Here is a 24156-nt window from a genome sequence, read left to right on the forward strand (position 1 = left end):
GTTTTTACAAAAAATGTATACTAAGCCGCTTTACCAAAAGTCAAGGTAATTCCATATTAGAGCAGTCCCTAACCGATGTATTTAAAAACCTGACCATGTGTATGGTACCTATATGAGCAGGATTCAGAAAGGTAATGTCCGATGTGGACACGCTGTGGAAGACGGCTTATATGTGCACGACCCGCAAGGGAGGGATGGAGACCTCCCTAATCTTGCAGAAACAAGAAACCAATTGCATATAAACACATGGGCCATGCACACAGTGAACAAGTCTGTAGGACAGTGTTCACACCAGTGGTGGTGTGAACACTGTCCTACAGACTTGCTCACTGTGTGCATGGCCCATGTATTTATATTCAATTGGATCCATATAGTGCCTGATTACACCAACATGCAGTTGGGGTTCAAGAGGTTCTGTTGTGATGTTTGTCGATTTGTAAAGCAAGAATAACTGTGGATGAAAATTTATTATTCTAATCAAAAGAATGAAGACATTGCAGATTTCTAATTTTCATCAGAAGAATCTCTTTCAAAAGTGTAAGAAATGAAGCAAGTGCCCAGACTCGTAGACCACGTTCACATGTTCAGTATTTGGTCAGTATTTGACATCAATGTTTTTAAGCCAAAACCAGGAGTGGGTGATAATACATTAGTGGTGACGTGTTTCTATTATGCTTTTCCTCTGATTGTTCCACTCCTGGTTTTGGCGTACAAATACTGATGGAAAATACTGACCAAATACTGCCGTGTGAATGTGGTGTAAGGTTATGCTCACATCATTAGTTTTTATGAAGCCTTCAAATTTTTGAAGCTACGGGAGACACTCCTTTTTTCGGGGTGTTTCAAGAACACCTTAGGGACAGTTTTTTTTCTGAAACATTTTTGATTTAAACAGTGTCTAGTTTGGAACAGATTCCTTCAGAATCCCCATCAAAGAAATGTCATGCACTTTCTTTTCATCACCAGACATTTTTCCAAACCTCTTCATGAAACTCTCAGAAAAATCAAATGAATAGAAAAGGTGATATCCCATGGAAACAAATAGGAAACGTTTTGTAAGCATTTTTTAAGCAGTTTTTTTTTAATGAGGAATTTGGAGAAGATCAGCTCTAAAAAAAAACCCTTCTAAAAAAACACTCCATGTGAATATCACTTAAAGGACAAGGAGAATGTCCAGGTCTGACAAACTCAAAGCCCCAAAAATTCCAATTAATATGAACAGACAACAACATATAATGTATAAATAAGATAGAATGTAAATAGGATCCCGTTCCTTACAGGAAAATTGGAAACTAATTGCCAGTCAAAGGTTCCCATGTTGCAAATACCTAGTGAATTTTTTTCAATTAATTTATGTATAGAACATCCGATACAGCAGCAACTTTGGGAATAAGATCTCATTCACACCTTGTGCATGGATTCTGCATTTCCACATTGAAATCTGTAGCCTGTCAATATAGTCAGCGCACATCTCACCTTTTATCATATGCAGAAACTCCACATCTTTTCAACAAAATCAGCAGCGGTGGAGTTTTTTGGTGGATACGACACTTGGAAGTACCCCCATAGAGTAATGAGATGCAGCAGGGACCATGTGCTTCTGATAACCGCCTCCATATGCAGTTGGCAGAGTTTTCAAATTAAGGGTTAATGACTACATTATTATGCAAAATTTCCAGCAAAAATGTGGTCATTTAAGGGGTTGTCCACTGCTTAGATGCTGATGTCCTATCATTAGAATAGGTTCTCAATATCAGATCGGTGGGGTCAGAGATCCAGCAAACCTAGTGCAACGAGATGGACCAGCATGGCTCCGTACACTTTCTAGTTGTTGTTCTCAGGTATTGAAGCCCAAGTCCTGTTAAAGGGTCATTCCCAACTTCATACTTGGATATTGTCGGATAGTGCTTGATTTACTTTTTTAATTTACGGCTTAGCAGCTATTCTTGAGATATTAACACTTAAGCTTGTCTAGCTTCTGCCTAGCTTACAAACACTGCACCGAAGTTGGCCGGGATAAAGATGGACGTGTACACAAGAAGAAATGGAATGAAACTGAAAGGGAGAAGATACGGATTAGATATTAGAAAACAACTTTTTGACAGCGAGGGTGATCAATGAGTGGAACAGGCTGCCATGAGAGGTGGTGAGTTCTCCTTCAATGGAAGTCTTCAAACAGAGGCTGGAGTGAATCCTGCATTGAGCGGGGGGGGGGGGGGGTTGGACACGATGACCCTGGAGGTCCCTTAGATCCCTAACATTCTATGATTCTATGAAGAAGTTGGCATGTCCCTTCAAATTCGTGCTTACAAACGCAATAGAAAAAAATGTTGTAAACCACCACTTGGTCTCTCTAGTGGGGTCGGTCTCTAAGGAAATGAACTGTAAACAAAAGTAAATGATCAATATATTGAGAACGGCTGTGGATTTTAGATTTTACAAAATTGTTTTTATTTACAAGCACCGTCTGACAATATCCACTGACGAAGATAGGAATAAAGTGAATAAGATCTGCAGTACTCGAGAACGATGACGACATAGTACAGTTGTGGCCAAAAGTATTGACACCCCTGCAATTCTGTCAGATAATACTCAGTTTCTTCCTGAAAATGATTGCAAACACAAATTCTTTGGTATTATTATCTTCATTTAATTTGTCTTAAATGAAAAAACACAAAAAGAATTGTCATAAAGCCAAATTGGATATAATTCCACACCAAACATAAAAAAGAGGGTGGACAAAAGTATTGGCACTGTTCGAAAAATCATGTGATGCTTCTCGAATTTGTGTAATTAACAGCACCTGTAACTTACCTGTGGCACCTAACAGGTGTTGGCAATAACTAAATCACACTTGCAGCCAGTTGACATGGATTAAAGTTGACTCAACCTCTGTCCTGTGCCCTTGTGTGTACCACATTGAGCATGGAGAAAAGAAAGAAGACCAAAGAACTGTCTGAGGACTTGAGAAACCAAATTGTGAGGAAGCATGAGCAATCTCAAGGCTACAAGTCCATCTCCAAAGACCTGAATGTTCCTGTGTCTACCGTGCGCAGTGTCATCAAGAAGCTTAAAGCCCATGGCACTGTGGCTAACTTCCCTAGATGTGGACGGAAAAGAAAAATTGACAAGAGATTTCAACGCAAGATTGTGCGGATGTTGGATAAAGAACCTCGACTAACATCCAAAAAAGTTCAAGCTGCCCTGCAGTCAGAGGGTACAACAGTGTCAACCCGTACTATCCGTCGGCGTCTGAATGAAAAGGGACTGTATGGTAGGAGACCCAGGAAGACCCCACTTCTTACCCAGAGACATAAAAAAGCCAGGCTGGAGTTTGCCAAAACTTACCTGAAAAAGCCTAAAACGTTTTGGAAGAATGTTCTCTGGTCAGATGAGACAAAAGTAGAGCTTTTTGGGCAAAGGCATCAACATAGAGTTTACAGGAGAAAAAAAGAGATATTCAAAGAAAAGAACACGGTCCCTACAGTCAAACATGGCGGAGGTTCCCGAATGTTTTGGGGTTGCTTTGCTGCCTCTGGCAGTGCACTACTTGACCGTGTGCATGGCATTATGAAGTCTGAAGACTACCAACAAATTTTGCAGCATAATGTAGGGCCCAGTGAGAGAAAGCTGGGTCTCCCTCAGAGGTCATGGGTCTTCCAGCAGGACAATGACCCAAAATACACTTCAAAAAGCACTAGAAAATGGTTTGAGAGAAAGCACTGGAGACTTCTAAGGTGGCCAGCAATGAGTCCAGACCTGAATCCCATAGAACACCTGTGGAGAGATCTAAAAATGGCAGTTTGGAGAAGGCACCCTTCAAATATCAGGGACCTGGAGCAGTTTGCCAAAGAAGAATGGTGTGAAATTCCAGCAGAGCATTGTAAGAAACTCATTGATGGTTATCGGAAGCGGTTGGTCGCAGTTATTTTGGCTAAAGGTTGTGCAACCAAGTATTAGGCTGAGGGTGCCAATACTTTTGTCTGGCCCATTTCTGGAGTTTTGTGTGAAATGATCAATGTTTTGCTTTTTGCTTCATTCTCTTTTGTGTTTTTTCATTTAAGACAAATTAAATGAAGATAATAATACCAAAGAATTTGTGATTGCAATCATTTTCAGGAAGAAACTGATTATTATCTGACAGAATTGCAGGGGTGTCAATACTTTTGGCCACAACTGTATATAGAGCCATGCTGTTTCGGGCTCCTTACATCCGGCAGTGCTGAAAACAGTTGATCAGTGGCGGTTCCGGGTATTCATCTAATATACATTGAAGACTTATCCCAAGGACAGGTCGTGAATATATAAGTCCTAGACAAATGAAAATTGCGCAGCATAAATCCAATATAATCCGTTCCGTTTCCCCCAACGCAGAAAGCTCCAATCATGACACCTACTAGAAATGCAGGACACATTTTAATTTAACACAAGATGAAAAACAGACAAATGTCAACTGTGTAACAATCCCTTTAGCATTTATACATTTTCCATGCATGCCACATGAAATAGCATGCCACAGACGAACCGGACATTAGAAAATATTGCATCCCCCTCTCCATGTTTATTTGCTCGTAGAAACTAATTTACAAGGTTATTTGCACACTACAAGATATGGTGACGCGGAGCACCTCATTACAAGGACCACAGAGAAATAGACATCTTTTATATAACAGCTTTTTACACGATATTATTACATTTCTATAGAAAAAAGTGCATTTGTTTTATTTTATTTTTTTTCACAATACTGGTTTTCAGAGCGTAAATCACTTAAAGTGATGCTTTACCTTTGATTATTCGGGACCATATAGTCACAAGTGTATAATCCAGCATCTGTGTCATAGAAATTGAAACATTTTCGCAGTTTTCCTACGCGTTAGTACAAATAACTTATATGTGGGGAAACCATCAGCAAGTTGCTGTTAGTGGATCTGTTGTTTAGCTCTGTACATGCTCCAGCTTATATGGAGCAGTAATATACCACCCATAGAAGTCCACGGGGACGTGTGACTTCTGTAAGATTGCAAAATAGGTCATGCATGTTCCATCATATACCATGTTTAAGGGGAATATTAATGAAAGTCATAACAAGAACCCTGCTTGTTGATGGTTTCCATATGGCAACCATGGGTTTAACTATAACCATAGCAGCGGCTATGAGGCCGAGAGGTTCAGCTGACTATCAAATAATACAAGGACATCACTCTATATTTATTAATCAGTTTGAGCAATTTTTTTCTCATAACAAAGCTACAAAAACGTACAAATTGTGCAGAATTTTATCTTTTAGCGTCATACTTGTTGGGAAATTGGATGAGGTTTATCAAGAGGGGGTGTGATCAACAACTTTTAAACAAATTTATTAGGACTGCTGTCAAAAAATGGTGCAAATTTTTGTGCAAATCTACCCCTGCTGGTATACACATTATTTTCTAATTTTAGGACTGTAGAGTTGGTGCAAATCAATTTACCGGATCCACTCCATTTGCCACATCCGTAATTTGTGGTCGCCAGACGAGAGCCCTGAAGACAGCCACTTATCAGATGGCATTTTCAGCTCTTCTTTTGATTAACCGGCTTGGCGCAACTTCACATGAATACCGTCAAAACGATGACATTGCGCCGGGGTTGCCAACTTGGCTTTTTATTTTTTTCTGGACAGCTAATCAACAAATCACGGACACATTGGAAAACCATAATAAATCATTAGGATTATAAATTATACATGCCTGCAGCCAAAATTCTGATATGAAGACATACGCTGCCATCATAGTAAACTATTAAATAATTAAAATGACAGACAAAAAAATCTGTACAAGTTTCTTCAGCCTCAAAAAACATCCCCAAAAACACAGACGCCTTAATTTCTTTTTACAGACAGTGCAAAAAGTACTCTATTCTTAATTGTGCCAGGCTGGCTAATCAAATGAAGAGTCATGGATGTGGGGAGGTAGGAGGCAGTTTTCAAAGTTCCCATCCAGTGGCAACAGATTACTGTCGTGGCCGATGGAGCGGGTCCAGCAAAACAATTTGTACCAACTCTATAAGACAATGGTGGAGGCTGGCTGGTCCTAATGATGAGTGTGCAGCTGCCATACTGAGAGCCCCGATGCCTGGAGGAAATTAACTTTATTTCACCCGGTAGGCTCGGTCTTTCAGTCATAAGGGTGGCTGGCCCTAATAATGAGTGTGTGGCCGCCATACTGAGAGCCCCGCTGCTGGGAGGAAATTAACTTTATTCCACCCAGTAGACTCGACCTTTCAGTCAGTCATAAGGGTGGCTGTCCCTAATGATGAGCGTGCGGCTGCTGTACTGAGAGACCTGCTGCCGGGAGGAAATTAACTTTATGCCAGGCTCTGTCTTTCAGTCATATGGGTGGCTGGCCCTAATGATGAACGTGCGGCTCCCATACTGAAAGCCATGCTGCCGGGAGAAAATTAACTTTATTCCAGGCTCAGTCTTTCAGTCATAAGGGTGGCTGGCCCTAATGATGAGCGTGCGGCTGCCATACTGAGAGCCCTGCTGCCGGGAGTAAATTAACTTTATGCCAGGCTCAGTCTTTCAGTCATAAGGGAGGCCGGTCCTAATGATAAGAGTGCTGTCAGTCAGTGCTGGGAAGGCCGTTACAGCTGCTGCTCTCTAGAGAGGTGACTGAAGATGCGCCAGCGCCACCCCAAGCCTACCAGGGGAATTGAAGTTCATTTCCTCCCGGCAGTGGGGCTCTCAGAGCAGCGGCCACTATTAGGCTGCAGATTAACCCCATATCTGCAGGTTAATGGCATTTTTTTTTACATTACAGGTTCCCTTTAAGCTAAAAAATAAATAATAAAAATGCTAAAAAGTATAAGAGAGACACCTAGATGATAGATTCTAAGGTCTGCTAATTATAAGGCCAATGTTCATCAGAGGCGGAGCATCACTTTAACATGTTGACATCTATAAGCTTTGTTGCTTTTCATTTTGAAAATCCCCACAATCAAAAGAAAAATATCGTCTTTGTGCCTTGACAGCAAAATTATTTGAATACATTCATTAACATCAAACTCGCAAAAAAGAGATGCGCCAATCATTTTCCTGGCAGACGCCTCTCTCCCGCCTGTCTACTGTGTTAGCTGGCATCTTGAATTCACATACAGTATTTAGAATTACTTCTCGATCGGCAGGCATCCTAGGAGGAACTACAAGAACCAGCGCGGCTTGGGGAAGCTGTCCCGCTATGTGTAGTTGCGCCGCGTCTTGTTCATGTCAGGCCTCTATACCACATGCTGCGAGTTTAGCGAGGCGGGTTCATTTCCGTTAATCAAAGCTAGTGTATCATTAAATATACATTAATCCCTCAGCGACTCATCACAAACTGCGATATTAAAAGCAAAGCTATCCTTCAATAACGTCGTTGGTAATGTGATTATACACGTCAAAGGAAATGACAAATATATTATTAAATGGGGCAAATTTACTAACACTGCCTAATGCTAAAACGATCTTTATAGCCCGTTGCAACCAATCACATGGAAGCTCTCATTTTTACACAGCAGCTAAGGTAATGAAAGCTGTGCTGTGATTGGTTGCCATGGGTTACAAAGGATTTTTTGTAGATAAATTTGCCCCGCAACATTCTTCTATAACATGAAGTCAACACTCGTGTACTAGAGGGTATGGAGGGCACAAAGAGCCGTGGAGCTTTGGAGATCAAATATTCCTTGATTTTCTTTGGTCAATAGGACTAAATCATAATAAAGAGAACCTGTAACTTTTGTCACAAATGTGTAATTTTCTTACCTGGTGTAAATGCCGCTATTCTCCTGAATCTGGTCCTGAGCTTCTCCATTCCTGAGATATGAATCTAGTATTGTCTTACAAGTGGGCGTGGTCCTCACCGCTCCTCTGCACGATGACCACACCCAGTTGTATAAAAAAGAGCAGATTCAACACAGGAACAGAGAGGTGCAAGCAGGGGTGTAACTATAAATGGTGCCGGGTTTGCAATTGCACCTGGGCCCTGGAGCTTAAGGGGCCCAAAAAGTCCCTGTAGTCCATATAAAATGCCTATTATGATTACAGACCGGTGATAACTTGGGGGGTCCCTGCTGGAACTGTTACATAGGGGCCCACATGTTTCAAGTTACGCCACTGAGTACTAACGAAAAACATTGTCAGATTCAGGAGAACAACGTCATTAACACCAAGTAAAAAAAAAAAAATATATATATATTTACGACAGGTCGTCTTTAATCCCAAATTCACAAGTTAGGAGGCTTCATACGAAGGATTGTGTTCACATTATCAGGCGAAACACTAGATTAGGTTGAACCAGGTATGACTGTTATGGTTGGACATGGTGAGACATAGTGGTCAGATGTAAGCAGTCTTTATTATGTAAGGCCCTGTTCAGTCTTTATTGTTGTCATTGTCTGGGATTTGATGGCAAGGATATCGATAAATATAATGTTATTTTTTGCATTAAAATTACAGAAATTCATAAAGAACCCCACTGAAGTCAATGGGGTCTTTCGGTGACCATTTGGATCCTTTGGATTGTGTCTGTTCTATACAGAACTCATGACCCTAGTGAGAACAGAGCCTTATGCTTTTTAAGTCTTATGCAAGTGGCAAAACCTTACCCGCCATTATGGAGGGGCAGGCAATCTATGTGCTGCCATATAGGAACAACACTCTTCACTGGAAGCAATGGAAAGAAGGAGGGAGAAATACCGGCTCCTACATTTCCATGAGTGCCTTTGTACAGGTTGTTATAGGACCATATGCATGAAGCACATATGAGAAAATATTTTAAGCAGGTAATTTATAATTTCACATATTTGTTTTTCATTTTGCATTTTTTTTTATTACTATGATCGGCCTTTTTAGGTCAAATAGTACAAAAACAAAACAAAAAACATAACGATAAATAATACAATCATACGAGGTTCTGCCATTTTTGCTTTTTTTAATTCTTAAATCAAGACCATTTTGTAAGGTAACTGAGATGGACGAGATGCTATTGCCTAGACGAGGATTTTAACTTTTGTCATGTACACTAAATATTTGGTGCCGTTATCAATGTTCTTTGTGAACTGGCTACCAGGGTCCTGCAATATGAGGAACCATCTATGCACAAATTATGCTGAATTTGAAAAGAATAAAAAAAGCTGATGGAAATAGACTTTCCAAATATAGAGATTAGCGTGGTTTGCAAAATCTTATAAACCTAAGTGACTCATTGCAGACAATATGTAGGAATAGTTATGGAATAGATCACGGTAAGTAATTCTATCTTCAAAAATTAGCTACCAATGATATGCCCTCTATCATATACCCTCAATGATATACCCTCAATGATATAATCTCAATGATAATACCCTCAATGATATGCCCTCAATGATTTACCCTCAATGATAATACCCTCAATGATATGCCCTCAATGATATACCCTCAATGATATGCCCTCAATGATATACCCTCAATGATATGCCCTCAATGATATGCCCTCAATGATTTACCCTCAATGATAATACCCTCAATGATATGCCCTCAATGATATACCCTCAATGATTTACCCTCAATGATATACCCTCAATGATATGCCCTCAATGATATACCCTCAATGATTTACCCTCAATGATATACCCTCAATGATATACCCTCAATGATTTACCCTCAATGATAATACCCTCAATGATATGCCCTCAATGATTTACCCTCAATGATAATACCCTCAATGATATACCCTCAATGATTTACCCTCAATGATAATACCCTCAATGATTTACCCTCAATGATTTACCCTCAATGATTTACCCTCAGTGATATACTCTCAATGATTTACCTTCAATGATTTACCCTCAATGATATACTCTGAATGATTTACCCTCAATGATGTGCCCTCAATGATATATCCTCAATGATAAGCCCTCAATGATGTACCTTTAATGATATACCCTCAATGATATAATCTCAGTTATATGCCCTCAATGATATACTCTCAATGATATACCCTCAATGATATATCCTCAATGATATACCTTCAATGATATGCCCTCAATGATATACTCTCAATGATATGCCCTCAATGATATACCCTCAATGATATACTCTGAATGATATACCCTCAATGATATACCCTCAATGATTTACCCTCAATGATATACCCTCAATGATATACCCTCAATGATATATCCTCAATTATATACCCTCAATGATTTACCCTCAATGATATACCCTCAATGATATACCCTCAATGATATATCCTCAATGATATACCGTCAATGATATGCCCTCAATGATATGCCCTCAATGATATACCCTCAATGATATGCCCTCAATGATATGCCCTCAATGATATGCCCTCAATGATATGCCCTCAATGATATACCCTCAATGATATACCCTCAATGATATACCCTCAATGATATGCCCTCAATGATATACCGTCAATGATATGCCCTCAATGATATACCCTCAATGATTTACCCTCAATGATATACCCTCAATGATATGCCCTCAATGATATATCCTCAATGATATACCGTCAATGATATGCCCTCAATGATATATCCTCAATTATATACCCTCAATGATTTACCCTCAATGATATACCCTCAATGATATGCCCTCTATGATATGCCCTCAATGATATGCCTTTTAATGATATACCCTCAATGATATGCCCTCAATGATATGCCTTTTAATGATATATCCTCAATGATATGCCCTCAATGATATACCCTCAATGATATGCCCTCAATGATATACCCTCAATGATATACCGTCAATGATATACCTTCAATGATATACACTCAATAAAGAAAAGGGCTCACATCGTGCTTAGGCTAGCCAGTTAACTCTATGCGGTATTAATACAGTAGATAACCAAATTCCACTAAATCATGGGCTGTCCTACAGTCCTGGTCAATGTCTTATTTGCAAGCTACCAATAGAAGGACTTATAGAATAACTCCATACAGATCTATGTATATACATTTATATGTACTGGCAAGACCATGTGAGGGACATAATCCTCACTTTTCAGCAAAATATGATTAACTCATAAAAGCAGAGTTTGAGCTTCAGATTTGGTTTGATATTTTAGGTCTTTTTTGGAACATGAGTCCATACTAACCAATACCTTGGTTGCTAAAATAAGGATGCTCAATGGCCACCCTGAGAATACCCAATATACTGGATGGGAATTGCTACTTTTGGGCAGGTTTTTGTGAAGCCAGATGCTTTTAGACTAGCACATGCCTGAATTTCCCGAAAATTTCTGAAAATTTCAGGCACCCATGCAAATTTAGATCCGGTAACTATGAGAGTTTAAATGAAATCCATTATAAAGCTGATAACACATAATAAAAGGTTAACTAAATGTAATATTTGAAATTTAGAAACAATGTCACTGTATGGTTCTGGAAAAAAAAAACAATTCCTTTTTTTTCTATCCTGGATAATTGAGTAAATTAGTGTTGGTGAATTATAACATATTTTAGTTGCACTCACACAAAAATGATAAATCTCTGTGTGAAAGCTCTATGTGGGAGTTTTTTCAGACTGTGTGACTATAGTCTTTAAAAAGAAATTACAGAAAAATCTCAACTATAGCAAAAAAAAAATCAAAAAATCATGAAAATATGACCCTTTCAATTCTACTTGGAACAACAGCAGCTGTCCACAATAAAGATACGAGCCCATGAGACGACTGTGTTGATAAAACATGTTGTAACTTTCATCTATCGCTATATTGTTTGTATTTTTTCCATATTTTTATTTCTTTTTTAGTTTTTTTTTTTTTTTTACACTTTTTTTAATCATGTCTAGAAATTTTTTGCATTTGAACTTACTAAACATCATTAAGGCTACGCGGAATTCAATGCATTATCTATCTCAAACACTTTCCACACATAAAGTCAACATAAACCGCGATGGAAAAAAATCCACAAAAACGTCATAGGCCTGTTTGCAGTTACTGAAACAAACACACTTATAGTATAATATATGAACCAGACACATGAGTATATATTGAGGTTTAACTTGGGAGCACCATGTATTGATGGATGAAACTAAGTGTGTAGTTTGGTTCACCCAGAGAAACCATGGTAAATTGCCCCAGGCGGACCTGTAAATTTAGTTCTGAATGGTGTTAAAGGGGTTGTCAAAGATCTCGTAGAAAGTAGGATCTGTTTTTTTTTCTCTCCAGAGAATACACTACCTATGTCCTATAAGCTTTGTCTAGGAGTGCAGATGGGTACTGCTGTAATACCAGACCCCATCTATAGGCAGGAGTGGTGCTGTTTTTGGAATAAAGCAGATATTAATTTTAATCTTGCCAAGACCTTCAAACCCATTGTCCTCCTCCCTCAAATCATAATCACAAAAGTCCAGGAAGTCTACATAGTTGTGTTCCACTTTGGGTGTCCAAAGGCCAACTTCCTGACTGATGGAGAAGATATCATGCTCCAACACTCCTATGATAATGATTCAATGTGGGGGACAAGGAAGGCAGGGCATTGGAGTGGAACTGCTTCGCCATACTCCATCAGGTGCCAGATGTCAGAGATTTTCTCCTCTAGAAGAAGCAATGTTTTCATCTTATAAATTAAGCATAAGATGGAGAATGGCATAAATTTACCAGAAGAGTTGAGCAAAAATTGGGGTAAGGCCTAAAGACTCTACATGGGAATGGAACTGTGCCACCATACTCCATCAGGTGTCAAATGTCAGAGATTTTCTCCACTAGAAGCAATGTTTCAATCTCGTAAGCATAAAAAAAGAGCATGGCAAAATTTTACCGACACATATGAGCAAAAATTGGTTCAGAGGTACGGTAAGGCCAAGAGTCTCCGTATGGGTGTCCTATAATGGAGCTGTACGAAGCAGTGCCGTTATTATGGAGAAGAGGTACTATAGTGTAAATAATACTTTACTATACTACAAGCCTTTGGCTGAGATTTGGACCAATGATGTATTCATTCAATGTACACAGAGCTGAAACGGAAAACCGGAACCAGTGAGGATTAATACAGATAGCCCCAAAGGAAGAGATGTGACGTTCTCCACCATGTTATTGCACCAGTTATATAAGTTTGTGCAACAGAGTCGGTATAGACGTCAGCCTTATAGAAGAAAAAAAGCTCAATCACAACATGGAGAAATTCCCATACAGCGCATATAATATTCCCTACAGTGGAAGATCATTATTGTTAGGTCCAGTTTTATTTTTTTTTGGTCCCATCTTGCTTGTTCAGTAGCTAAATATGGAAGAAAAGAAGTTTCTTATTCCTAACGATCTTTTTCTATTTTTTCAAGGAAGGCTCAGATAACAAGGACACTTTACCTTTTGAGTGCCAAACCTACACGCATTCTTCAACACAACATTTTAACCCTAAAGCATCACAACGACTCGCACAGGTAACACTTCAAGCTGGGAAACGGTTACTACAACATACGCCTTATTGCATCACAATTTCTATTTTCACTGCACAGTTCCAATTAACCACCTCAGAGAGGAAGCGAGCCATGCAGGTGTATTGTAATCCCTCGTGGCCTTGCACACATATACATAATCTCCAGGATGTCACAGACTATTTCACTCTTCGTTAGTGATTTATTGCAATATTTTCCCTGGGAATCAATTGAAAGGAAGGAATTTTTGCAGTGTACGAAGCCCCTACTTCACCAAACCTCATATCCCTAAGTGTAGAACATGACGCAAGAAGCAAGTGGGCAACCAGAAAAACCAGCTCTCAACGCAGAATACACCTGGAATGTAAAGCAGAACCATTCTGGACTCATTCATTTATCCTACAGAACATAAGGAAAGATTCAGTCCCATTTAGAAGGTCAATTACGGTACTTTAATTGCTAGTCCTTGTGACTGATAGCCGACAATGGAGCAAAGTTATCAAAACTGGTGCCGAGGGAAATAAATCAAAATGCTTTGGTTTCTGTGAACAATTGCTCCACTTTTCCTCTCCACCAGTATTATTGGATTACCCCCATTGTCGCCAGTCATAAATATACTGTTCATATAAAATAAAAGACTTTCTAGGCCAGAGTTGTAGATAAAGGACTGTTTTCCGTCAAATATTATTTACGTGGCCAATGTAAACAAAGCTAATGTGAATTTTTCTTACTATAAAAATGTGCTTGTGCTATTCTGATTTTGGCATTTAGTCATTCAAAAAATATATATATGAATTCTATATTACATAACATATGTATGACACACAGAAACATTAAAAAGTGCCTGACTGTACTTGTTTTTTATACTACATCCACCATCGAAGTCTTCTAAGTGGGATTGGATCTTGTGAATCTGGATGTACAGCAATTATAGAGTTGGAGGCTTCAGGACTAGACCTTAGCCATCAATCATTAGTACGCGGAGTTCATAGACCTCCATAACCAGGGCCCAAATATGACCACTTTCACCGTGATTCACATCATCGTAAGGGCTCTTTTGCTTTTTGGCCTTCCATCTCACGTCTTGTTAAAGAGAAGGGTGGCATGGCTATCAAAGGATATCGAACACGGAGTCCACACAATTTATGAGCCCCTTGATTGCCAATATCTTATCATAAATGCATTTTTATTACATATTGATGTAGAAAATTTTAGCTTGACAACTTTTAACATGCACTTATCTCCGACAACCCAACCAGGGTCCACGAAATTAATTAGCTCAGTCCCTTATATACAAACTAGGAGACTGAAAAATGAGATTTCCGTGACTTTTCAAAATTTTACAGAGGTGGTCTCGATATCTTAACACTTCTGGTGGGATGATGCCCCATTCATAAACCATCTGACTTTTGAGGACAATCATTGGCTTTAGCAGTCATATGTAGTCATATGTCAGGTGATTGACAAATAGTACTTTATCATTTCTATTCCCAGCAGGGACCAATGAAATGGTGGATGAGTCAAGGGGCAATTAATGTTTACTTATGTTATACCAATCCCTACACACTGCCAAGTTTGAGGTGGCACTGACGCCTTGATCTACTAGGCTACTATTGCACACCCTTTGGTCATTTATCATACTCTGTAGAGCCCTGTGCAGGTTCATGGTGAAGGACCAACTTGACCTTGGACCTCTTTAAGCAGTGGGTCTTACAGCAGCCATCGGGGAAACTTCTAGGGTAGAATGTCTTTAAGATATGGGTTCTAATCATGACTCAAGGACCAGGCTTTGAAACTCCCCGTTATAATTGCTGTACACTTACAAACAGGAACACATCATTCTGAAAAATCACAAAACCTGAGTAAATGACACCTCAGATAGTGTTACAACAGTAGCTCTTTTTGAATAGATATTGTACAATCGCGATTTAATAAATAAATTGATTTCCATTTATGAAATGGAGCGATCACTTTAATGCCACGTCCAAGTGTCCTAGAGCACAGCAATCTCAAGTGTATCTACACCGTGATATTCCTTTTTTTTGCGTATTTATGTAAAATGAAGACTACACTGTACACATGAACATCGACCGCAGCTTCTACCTAATCATACATCACTGGGCGACCTGGCTCTTTGAGATACACTAGGTGGGATACAACCGCAGCAGATCAACCACAAAGATTTCTGGATTTCCTGGTTCCGGAAGGCGTAGATGACCGGGTTGATAACAGAGTTGTATGTGGCTGGCAATAGGGTGGCATAGGTATAGATGGAAGGATAGGTGTAATCTCCTATTAATGAATACAGGGTGAAAGGCATCCAGCAGGCCGCAAAGGTCCCCAATATGATGGCCAAGGTTGATACTCCTTTGCGGGTGGTGACGTAGTGAGAAGTAGCCAGGAAATGGTGCTGTAAGGCGATCTGATGAGCGTGCCTCATGACTATTTTGCAGATCTGAATGTACAACTGGAGCATAAGTGCAAACATAAGCAAAAAAGAAACTGAAAGGGCGGCAGCATTATTTTTAGTCAGCGGCCTGATGATGCTACATGTCGATTCATCTTTAAGGCAATTCCAGCCCATTATAGGCAACAGACCAACACACGTAGACGCTCCCCATAGGAAAATAAGCATGACATAGGTGAAAGTGACTGTCCTTTCCGAATTATATGTCAAAGCGTAATAGAGAGATAGGTAACGGTCAACCGTGATGGCCAACAAGCTGCACACCGAGGCACAAAAAGATGCGGCTATCAGTCCCACCGTGACGAGCTTTGCTGCTTCGGATTGAAGAAGATATGCGAAAATAAAATTGACTATTAGTCCGACACCGGCTAAGAGGTCCGCAAGGGCCAAACTCCCGATGAGAAGGAACATTGGGGCTCGGAGGCTTGGATTATGGAAGATGATAAGGACCACAATAGCATTTTCACAGGAGATAAGGGTTCCTGATGTGCACAGAACAATATCCCATGGGTTCACTATGAGCTCTGGCTCTAGCACAGGAATCGAGGAGGAGTCTGCAGCTGAGATATTCTCTGGAGAGCTGACATCTATAGGATCCTGAGGCGGCCAGCTTGTATTAACCTTCGTATCTTCATTCATTTTAACCTTCTTCAATAAAAAGACAAGGCTTTAATGCACCGTAATAGAGCAGCGGAGAACGAGAACATGCAATCATCTGCTACTCCGACGTCTACGTATACACACAATGTGGCAAACCGATCGTTAATGACAGGGTGGGGGGCTGGGAAGGGGGGTTAACCTTTTGAAAGGGGGTAAAATATTTTCACAATATACACACATGCATGTGGCTATATTTCTGCAGATTTTACAGTGTATCGAGAATACATCACATATATATCCCTTTTCACATGTAAAGCACCATAGAATAAATGGCGCTATAATAATAAATAATAACTGTAAAGCGCTGCGGAATATGTTAGCGCTATATAAAAATAAAGATTATTATTATTATTATTATTATTAATAATAATAATAATAATATGTATATAGCCATGTCCTGATGTATTTGCCCAGTGGGTAAGATTTTGCAAATTGATATGCAATCCATAGGCCAATGAGATACATCAGAGGGGGGAGGAATGTAACGTATTTGGCATTTGCTACATGCTAAATGATAACGATTATTCCATATGGGCTGGCAAAGGTGCAGATTGGGCAGATCAGGGCAGAAGGTTCTGTAAGTTCACATGATAAATATCTATAAGAGAGAAGAGTCAAATTCCAAAAATGGAGAAACCTGGTAATTCTAGCTGACAGGATGCATGCATACATGCATGAGACCCTCTGTGTCATAGAGGAGGAGGAGGAGGGGGGCAGCTACATACAATGAGCATCTCACAATGTAGTCACCTTGAAATCCAACCGCTTGGCTCCCCGGCTGCAGATGTCCTATGGTCCTCCTGAGACAGTGGAGGCTGTGCGCTGCTGGCCCTGCATCCTCTCCTCCTGCTGGGTGAAGATGGGACGTGGGCTGTGGGTGTCCTGCAGGAAGGGGGCTGCAGGTGGATGGATAGCGGGGGTCGGGCTGTCAGCTCCTCGCCGGGCGCTCATAGCGATCACCGCTGCTGCTGCCTGCAAGAGGCAGGCGAGACTGAGAGTCGGGACGACGCACATGCGCGCCCCCGAGCCTCTCTGCTGCGGGTACGCGCACATCCACTGCAGTGTGCTAGGAAGAAAAAAACCCTAATTGAAGGGGATTGTATTAAATTATTAACCCTTACATGGCATGCATCTGTATAAGACAAGTGACATCTTACCCAGAGGACTAAATATTTGACAGTCTTATATTGATTAATGTGATTTTTAGTTTCTGCAATATAAATTTTATACTGTAAGACAAGTGACAGCTTTATGGTGGGATCCTAGAAAATGACAGAAATAGATGGTCACCTTACATTGTGCATTGTGCTTCCATATGGTGAACACATTATAGACGTATCTATTTTTCTTTTTTTTTGGCAGAAATGATCAATAATGGCAGAACATGTCTTTCCAACCTGATCAATTGTTGGGTTTCTATGTGCAAGTGATTTACTCAGGGTTCACTTTTTTATTTTTGGGAGAAGAACAATCATGATGGATCCTGTTAACTTCTATGGGATTCGAAGTGATGTAAAAGTCTTCGTCGGCTCTTTATTTGTTTTCTTATCGTCATTTTTTTTCACTATTTTTTATCATATAAGTTGCTGGGAGACCTATACAATAATTGGTTTTCAGTTAGCCCCGCTCCTAAATTTGCAAATCCGCGCACCCACCGTGAGTTTTTGCATATTTTTGCAGTGTCAAAAATGGCGCGTCTAAGGCTATGTTCCCATGATGAGCTTTAGGGGGAGTGATTGATTTTCTGCAGCATTTCAGCCCCCATTAAGTAAAATAGGTTACTTGCATTTTTTCAAAAACTCACCAAAAACTCATGGGGACATAGCCATGTCCAGCATAGTGGATGGGATTTATAGAAATCTCATGCCCACTGTGCTTTTTTTTACTGTCTGCAACACGTCAATTTCTCCTGCAGGTACTCTGTGTTTCATGTACAGATTTTTCCTATAGACTTGTATTACAAAGGGAAAATCTGCAGATAAACAATTCACAAGTGTTTTTAGTGCGTTTCTGCAGCAGAAAAGGATCAAAACGCATGTAATCTGCACATGATTGTATCAATGGCCACTTTCCCGCGATCGGTATTTGGTCAGCATTTCACATCAGTATCTGTAAGCCAAAACCAGGAGTGGGTGATAAATCCAGAAGTGGGGACGTGTTTCTATTATACTTTCCCTCTGATTGTTCCTCTCCTGGTCTTGGCTTACAAATACTGATGTGAAATACTGAACATAATGTCAAAGCCAAATAGTGGAAATATAAAAAACAGAGCAGCTTTCATTAAAACATGACAAACACTCCATCAAAACGCAATAAAAACGCATGTAAAAGCAAAAACACTTAAAAATGCAATGAAAAAAAGTAAATTTACATGTAGGTGAAGAAAATTTGCAACCTCAAAAGCTCATTGCGGGAACGTAGCCGCAAGGCTCATCAGACGTCAGTGATTTTTCTCAAACACAAAAAATGGTCCGAGTTTCATCAGTGTCTATGATCAGATTTTCATCCAAATTTGATCACTTTGTTGATTTTACCATTAGAGTTTCATTAGTTTTCCTGTCAGGAAAAAACTAAGGTGATGGAGGTTTCTCAAGTTTTCCCAATCAGATGGACAGCCTATGGATGGAATCTGAGCGTTGTCCAATTTTTCACTGATCCACAGACTTGGGCGAGTTTGTTTCCTGACTCGGATGAAAATTGAACAAGTCTCCGGGATTTTGTGTGGACCACTCTTAAAAAATACACAGACATGTGGACAGCCCCAAAGACTATCGTAAGTATAAGTTTATCTGTGAAAAACTAATAGAAGATGTAAGTGAAAATCTGGGGTCTGAATGAGTCCTCCTGACTCCTAATATAAACGAGAGGTTTGAAAAAAAATTTTCATAATCCTTTTCACATGTAAGGAGGTGGCGGGGACCCTCAATTGCCTTCCCTCTGCTGAACACTGTTCACCTGTTCCATGTGCGGCACCCTGATTCAATGTTGTACTACTGTGTGTATTTTAATGAACATGTATTGTTAAGTGTTATGCATAAGCTTAGAAATATATAAGATTGTTAGCCAGGTATGGGCAATATAGGGGTTAAGCAGATGGGAGGAGATAGGGCGTGACCATGCGGAACCACCAGCGGTATAGGGGAAGCATTTCCTGGGTATTGGCAGAAACCTGGGCAGTCTTGTCCAGGGCAGGACGTGTACATCAGTGTGCACAAAGAGCTCCCCGGTCGTAGGGTAAACAGTTGCTCCAAACCTGTAGAGCAGTGGGAACGTGCATTAGCTCAACAGAATCGTTCCCAGAAAGACTTCGGGGTCTGAAACCAGTACGGGAGCTGATGACGCCTAATGGACAGATGGGACATGAATGGTCCGTAGAGACGGCAGGGAAAGCATTGGAAATGTTGACTGTGTGCACTGTACCCCTGGATGTGATGGATATCTTGCCGTTTAGTAAAGTTTAACTGTTGGAACAGAGACTGTGACTCTGTGGTGCTTCCTAGGACTAGAATTCCAGAAGACACAGTGAGCTTTCATCTCTTCATGTACAAGGTGGCGGGGTGCTCACTGACTGTTGTCTAATGGACTCGCCCACGACTACCACCCCATGCCGCCTTGGTACACACACCACACCTCAGCTCTGTCGAATAAATATACTGTAGTATTGTACTATGCAGTGCTGTTTATGTGCTGTTCCGAGCTATTTATTTGTGTTATTGTGTTCTAAGATCTGCTCACATCTATTCATGGTTCCATAATAGGAGCATGATTTACCTAAACAACGATAGACCCAGGAGCATAATGATCGTGGTCACAGAGGATGCAGCTGCGACCGGGCCTGTACAGGAAGGAAGCCCGCCTATCACAGTGCCTATTTCAGCTGGATGTGCATCCGAGGACGCACATTCAGTTGCAGTGTATTGCGGCGCAGAGACTCGCCGGCTCTCTGCACTGCTATACACGCTGCCGGTCAATCAGAGTCCAGCAGCTGACATTGGAATGCCTGTCATGAGCAGCGCATAGCAGTGACATCATGCGCCACCCATGGCTGGCATGCTAAAATCAACTGTAAGGTATAGAAGAAGATGCCGCACGTTATGGAGAGGAGGAAAGTAAGAAGAATCATTTCATTTTTTTTGTAATGTGTTGGAAAAGAGCTGCAGAACGGACATTATACCAGAAATGGGCCCAGGAAGGGGGACATTATACAAGGAATTAGGGTTATTTTACCAGGAATGAACCCAGAATAGAGGACATTGCACTAAGAAGGGACCCAAGATGGGGATCATTATACCAGGATGGGGGTTATCATACGAGGATGGGAGTCACTATACCAAGAAAGTGTGTAAGTTTTTCTAGTAGCTTAGTCATGTGTGTGGTCAGTGATCCCCCATATATTTGTTGTGCCTTCAAGTTTCTTTAATATAACTATTCCAAGAAAGGGCCCGGGATGGGAAAATTACACCAGAAAGGGGCCCAGGATGGGGATATTATAACAGGATGGAGTCCAGGATGGGGGTTATATTACCAGGAAAGGGCCCAGGATGGGGAACGTTATTATAGGGTGGGCGACAGTTTACAAGGAAGGGGCCAGGATTCGGAACATTATTACTGGAAGGGCTCAGGATAGGGGACATTATACGATGAAGGGGACCATGATGGGGTACTGTATGCCAGGAAGGGAGACATAATACCAGGAAGAGGCCCAGGATAGGGGACATTATAACAGGAAGGGGCACAGAATGGGGGACATTATACCAGGAAGGGGCCTAGGATGTGGGGCATTATTACAGAATAGGGATCAGGTTGGGAGACATTATTACAGAAAGGAGCCAGGATGGGAAACATTATTACAAGAAGGGGTCAAGATGGGGATCATTATCACAGGAAGGTGCCTGAATGGGGACATTATTAAATGGGGGGTGAACATGTAAGTCTTTATAGGATCTAGAATGCTACAAGAGCCCATAAACCCGACCTACATGGAGGTGGTGCCCAGGTCCAATTTTGCACCAGGGCCCATGGGACTCTAATTACGCCAGTGGATTACCCCTTGCATGATGGACACCAGTGGTGTTTTTTTGTGTTTTTGTGACTTCCTTTTTACTGATTTTTTACTCATCAATTATTTTTACTTGAGTCTTTTCAGTCTATATGTATTAAGGCATGAGATACACGGCGATCATATCTGTGACACAGATCACTGTATGCCGCTGATAGATCACAGCAAGTGATCCGTAAGTACCTACGATCGTGACCAGTGAATTACAACAAAGTGGGATCCTATTGAATTTCATGCCACTTGCTCGCCTCTCTCCCTAACAGGCCACAATGCGACTCATTCACTTGCACTGTGCTATGGTGTAATGGTGGCATACAGCTGTATTTGGTCTTGTGGACTGTGTGGTGGCAAAGCCGCTATGATATCCTTGAAATAAAATGGAAATAGTCAGTTTTGCTATGAAGTGATTAATTTGCTTTGATGGTTGTTAAAAAAAGAGATGTCCATGTTTTGTTTTTGTTTTTTAATAAATTATCATGTTTGTAATGCTGGACACCACGATGGAAACCCAAGGAACCCAATTAAAGTCAAATGGGTTTGAGGAACGCTACTGGTGTCTGGCATGCAAGGACTCTGGCACTTATGTTACTTATGTAAATCATGGTCGTACGATGGAAAAATGGATACCAGTGTGGATTTGAAGCCCTCCATACATGTACATGCTCTGTTCAGCCAAGCCTGCATGTGTTTTCAATGGAAAGAATAAATAAATAATAATCTTTATTTTTATATAGTGCTAACATATTCCGCAGCGCTTTACAGTTTTGCACACATTTTCATCACTGTCCCTGATGGGGCTCACAATCTAAATTCCCTATCAGTATGTCTTTGGAGTGTGGGAGGAAACCGGAGTGCCCGGAGGAAACCCACGCAAACACGGGGAGGACATACAAACTCCTTGCAGATGTTGTCCTTGGTGGGATTCGAACCCAGGACTACCAGCGCTGCAAGGCTAACCACTGAGCCACCGTGCTGCCCGCAGTAAGTTGTGCCCAGACACCTCTGTTGGTAAAAAGTGGGAAAGACGTTTATTTTACACAGTCATTGTCACAGTCCTTCATGCCCACATACTCATTCTCCAAGTCTATGAGAATGGTTCCATGATGCACGTTTACTGTACCAGTCAACACTATCCAAGAGCTTAGTATACCAGTTCCTGCTGCCGACTGGCTTGCACCCCCTCCCCTAGTCCTATTGTCCATTGGTGATTTGCCCAAAATTGCAACACAACATAGGCTGAAAAGAACTTCTGACAATTGCATGAAACTTCCTCATAAAAGAACAAAACTGTTAAACGACAGAAGATCTGGGAAAGGAAAGTATGACTTTTCAGAAGAGATGAGAAGAGTTGACAAATAATGTCTGAAAAGATTTACAAAGTCATTTCTAAAGCCCCGGTCACACACAGCGAGATCGCTAGCGAGATCGCTGCTGAGTCACAAGTTTATAGTGCAGTAATGCAGTTCATTTTTCATATTTCATATTTGCATGCTATGGCGCTACAGAGTGCTGCCTTATTTATTTGAGTGAGAGAAGATGTGGCCTGAGACAGTGAAAGGAGATTTGGCTGTAGACAGAGATGTGGCCTGAGGTAGTGAGACGACATGTGGCCTGAGACAGTGAGACGAGATATGGCTGGAGACAGTGAAAGGATAAGAGGCCTGATGAGAGGAGATTTGGTGCTGTGGCCCGAGACCACCGAGGCAGTGTGACCTGTGGAGGAGAAACTGGACACCAGTGTGACAGTTGGAGATACTTTAGTCCGGCATGTGAGCCATACAGTGACGTAACACAGTGAGGAAGACAGTGATGTGTACTGGAGGAGTTGCTTATAGTGTTTCTCCGAGATCTGTTTTGCCAGTTAATAGTTGGAACCACAAAGCCCTGTGCCACAGTTTAGTAATGTAACTGCCAATTTAAACCCATGGTCCTTTGTGCCATTTAGATATGCATTGCATGGTTGTAAAATTCCCATTTTGAATATTTGTTGCCCGGTTCCCCAGTAAGAGTAGTTAATCATTGGGAATCCCAGCTATAAGACCACCCGTACTCTTCTTATTGTCAGGATACCCATCTGACAAAAAAGGATTGTCCGAAGCCATTAGAGGTAATGTTCTAAGGACAAAGAGACTTAAAATATCATCTCTACTTTTTCATTAGATTTTTGAATGTTTTATCATGTAGGAGCCAAATGATTCTTTAAAAAGTAATGTTTCAGATAATCCAATGGGGGTTAGTTGAATTCATTTTATGTTTCTTATTTTAATTAGTTATTTTTGATCTCTTGTTAATTATTAACCAGCAGACATGGCGATGAGTCAGAAAATCCTTTTTGTCTGTCTCCCCTGTTATCAGCACTATTTGATACAAAGGTAATTTAATCTAACAGTAGCGGGTCGCCGGCTGTGTCTTCTCTAATGTATCTTTAGAAAATGTTCATGGTTCACTTTTACATTTTTGGGGATATCGCTGTCTGCAGTGGGAATATCTACGTAATGATTGTTACCGCGCTTCATCAAATTTTCTATATATGTCAAACTCATCAATTATTCTTGTTTTATTCGACATATAGAT

The 24156-nt window shown here is 40.6% G+C and overlaps 1 protein-coding gene across 1 annotated transcript; it reads right to left on the reverse strand.

The window, feature by feature from the left end:
• Positions 1 to 4403: 4403 nt before the first annotated feature.
• GPR12 (G protein-coupled receptor 12) lies at positions 4404 to 17519 on the reverse strand. The gene is made up of 2 exons (XM_073583124.1): positions 17274 to 17519; positions 4404 to 16511 (listed from the first exon to the last, which is right to left on the reverse strand). Exon 2 carries the CDS (start codon positions 16500 to 16502, stop codon positions 15504 to 15506), a length of 999 nt encoding a protein of 332 aa, XP_073439225.1. The 5' UTR covers positions 16503 to 16511; positions 17274 to 17519; the 3' UTR covers positions 4404 to 15503.
• Between the last annotated feature and the right edge of the window lie 6637 nt (positions 17520 to 24156).

This window comes from Dendrobates tinctorius, unplaced genomic scaffold, assembly GCF_039654945.1.
Source record: "Dendrobates tinctorius isolate UK_male_01 unplaced genomic scaffold, ASM3965494v1 ptg000075l, whole genome shotgun sequence".
NCBI lineage: Eukaryota > Metazoa > Chordata > Amphibia > Anura > Dendrobatidae > Dendrobates > Dendrobates tinctorius.

Coding starts and splice junctions, on each gene's coding strand:
- GPR12 (XM_073583124.1), bottom strand. CDS start 16,502: ATGAATGAAGATACGAAGGTTAATACAAGCTGGCCGCCTCAGGATCCT.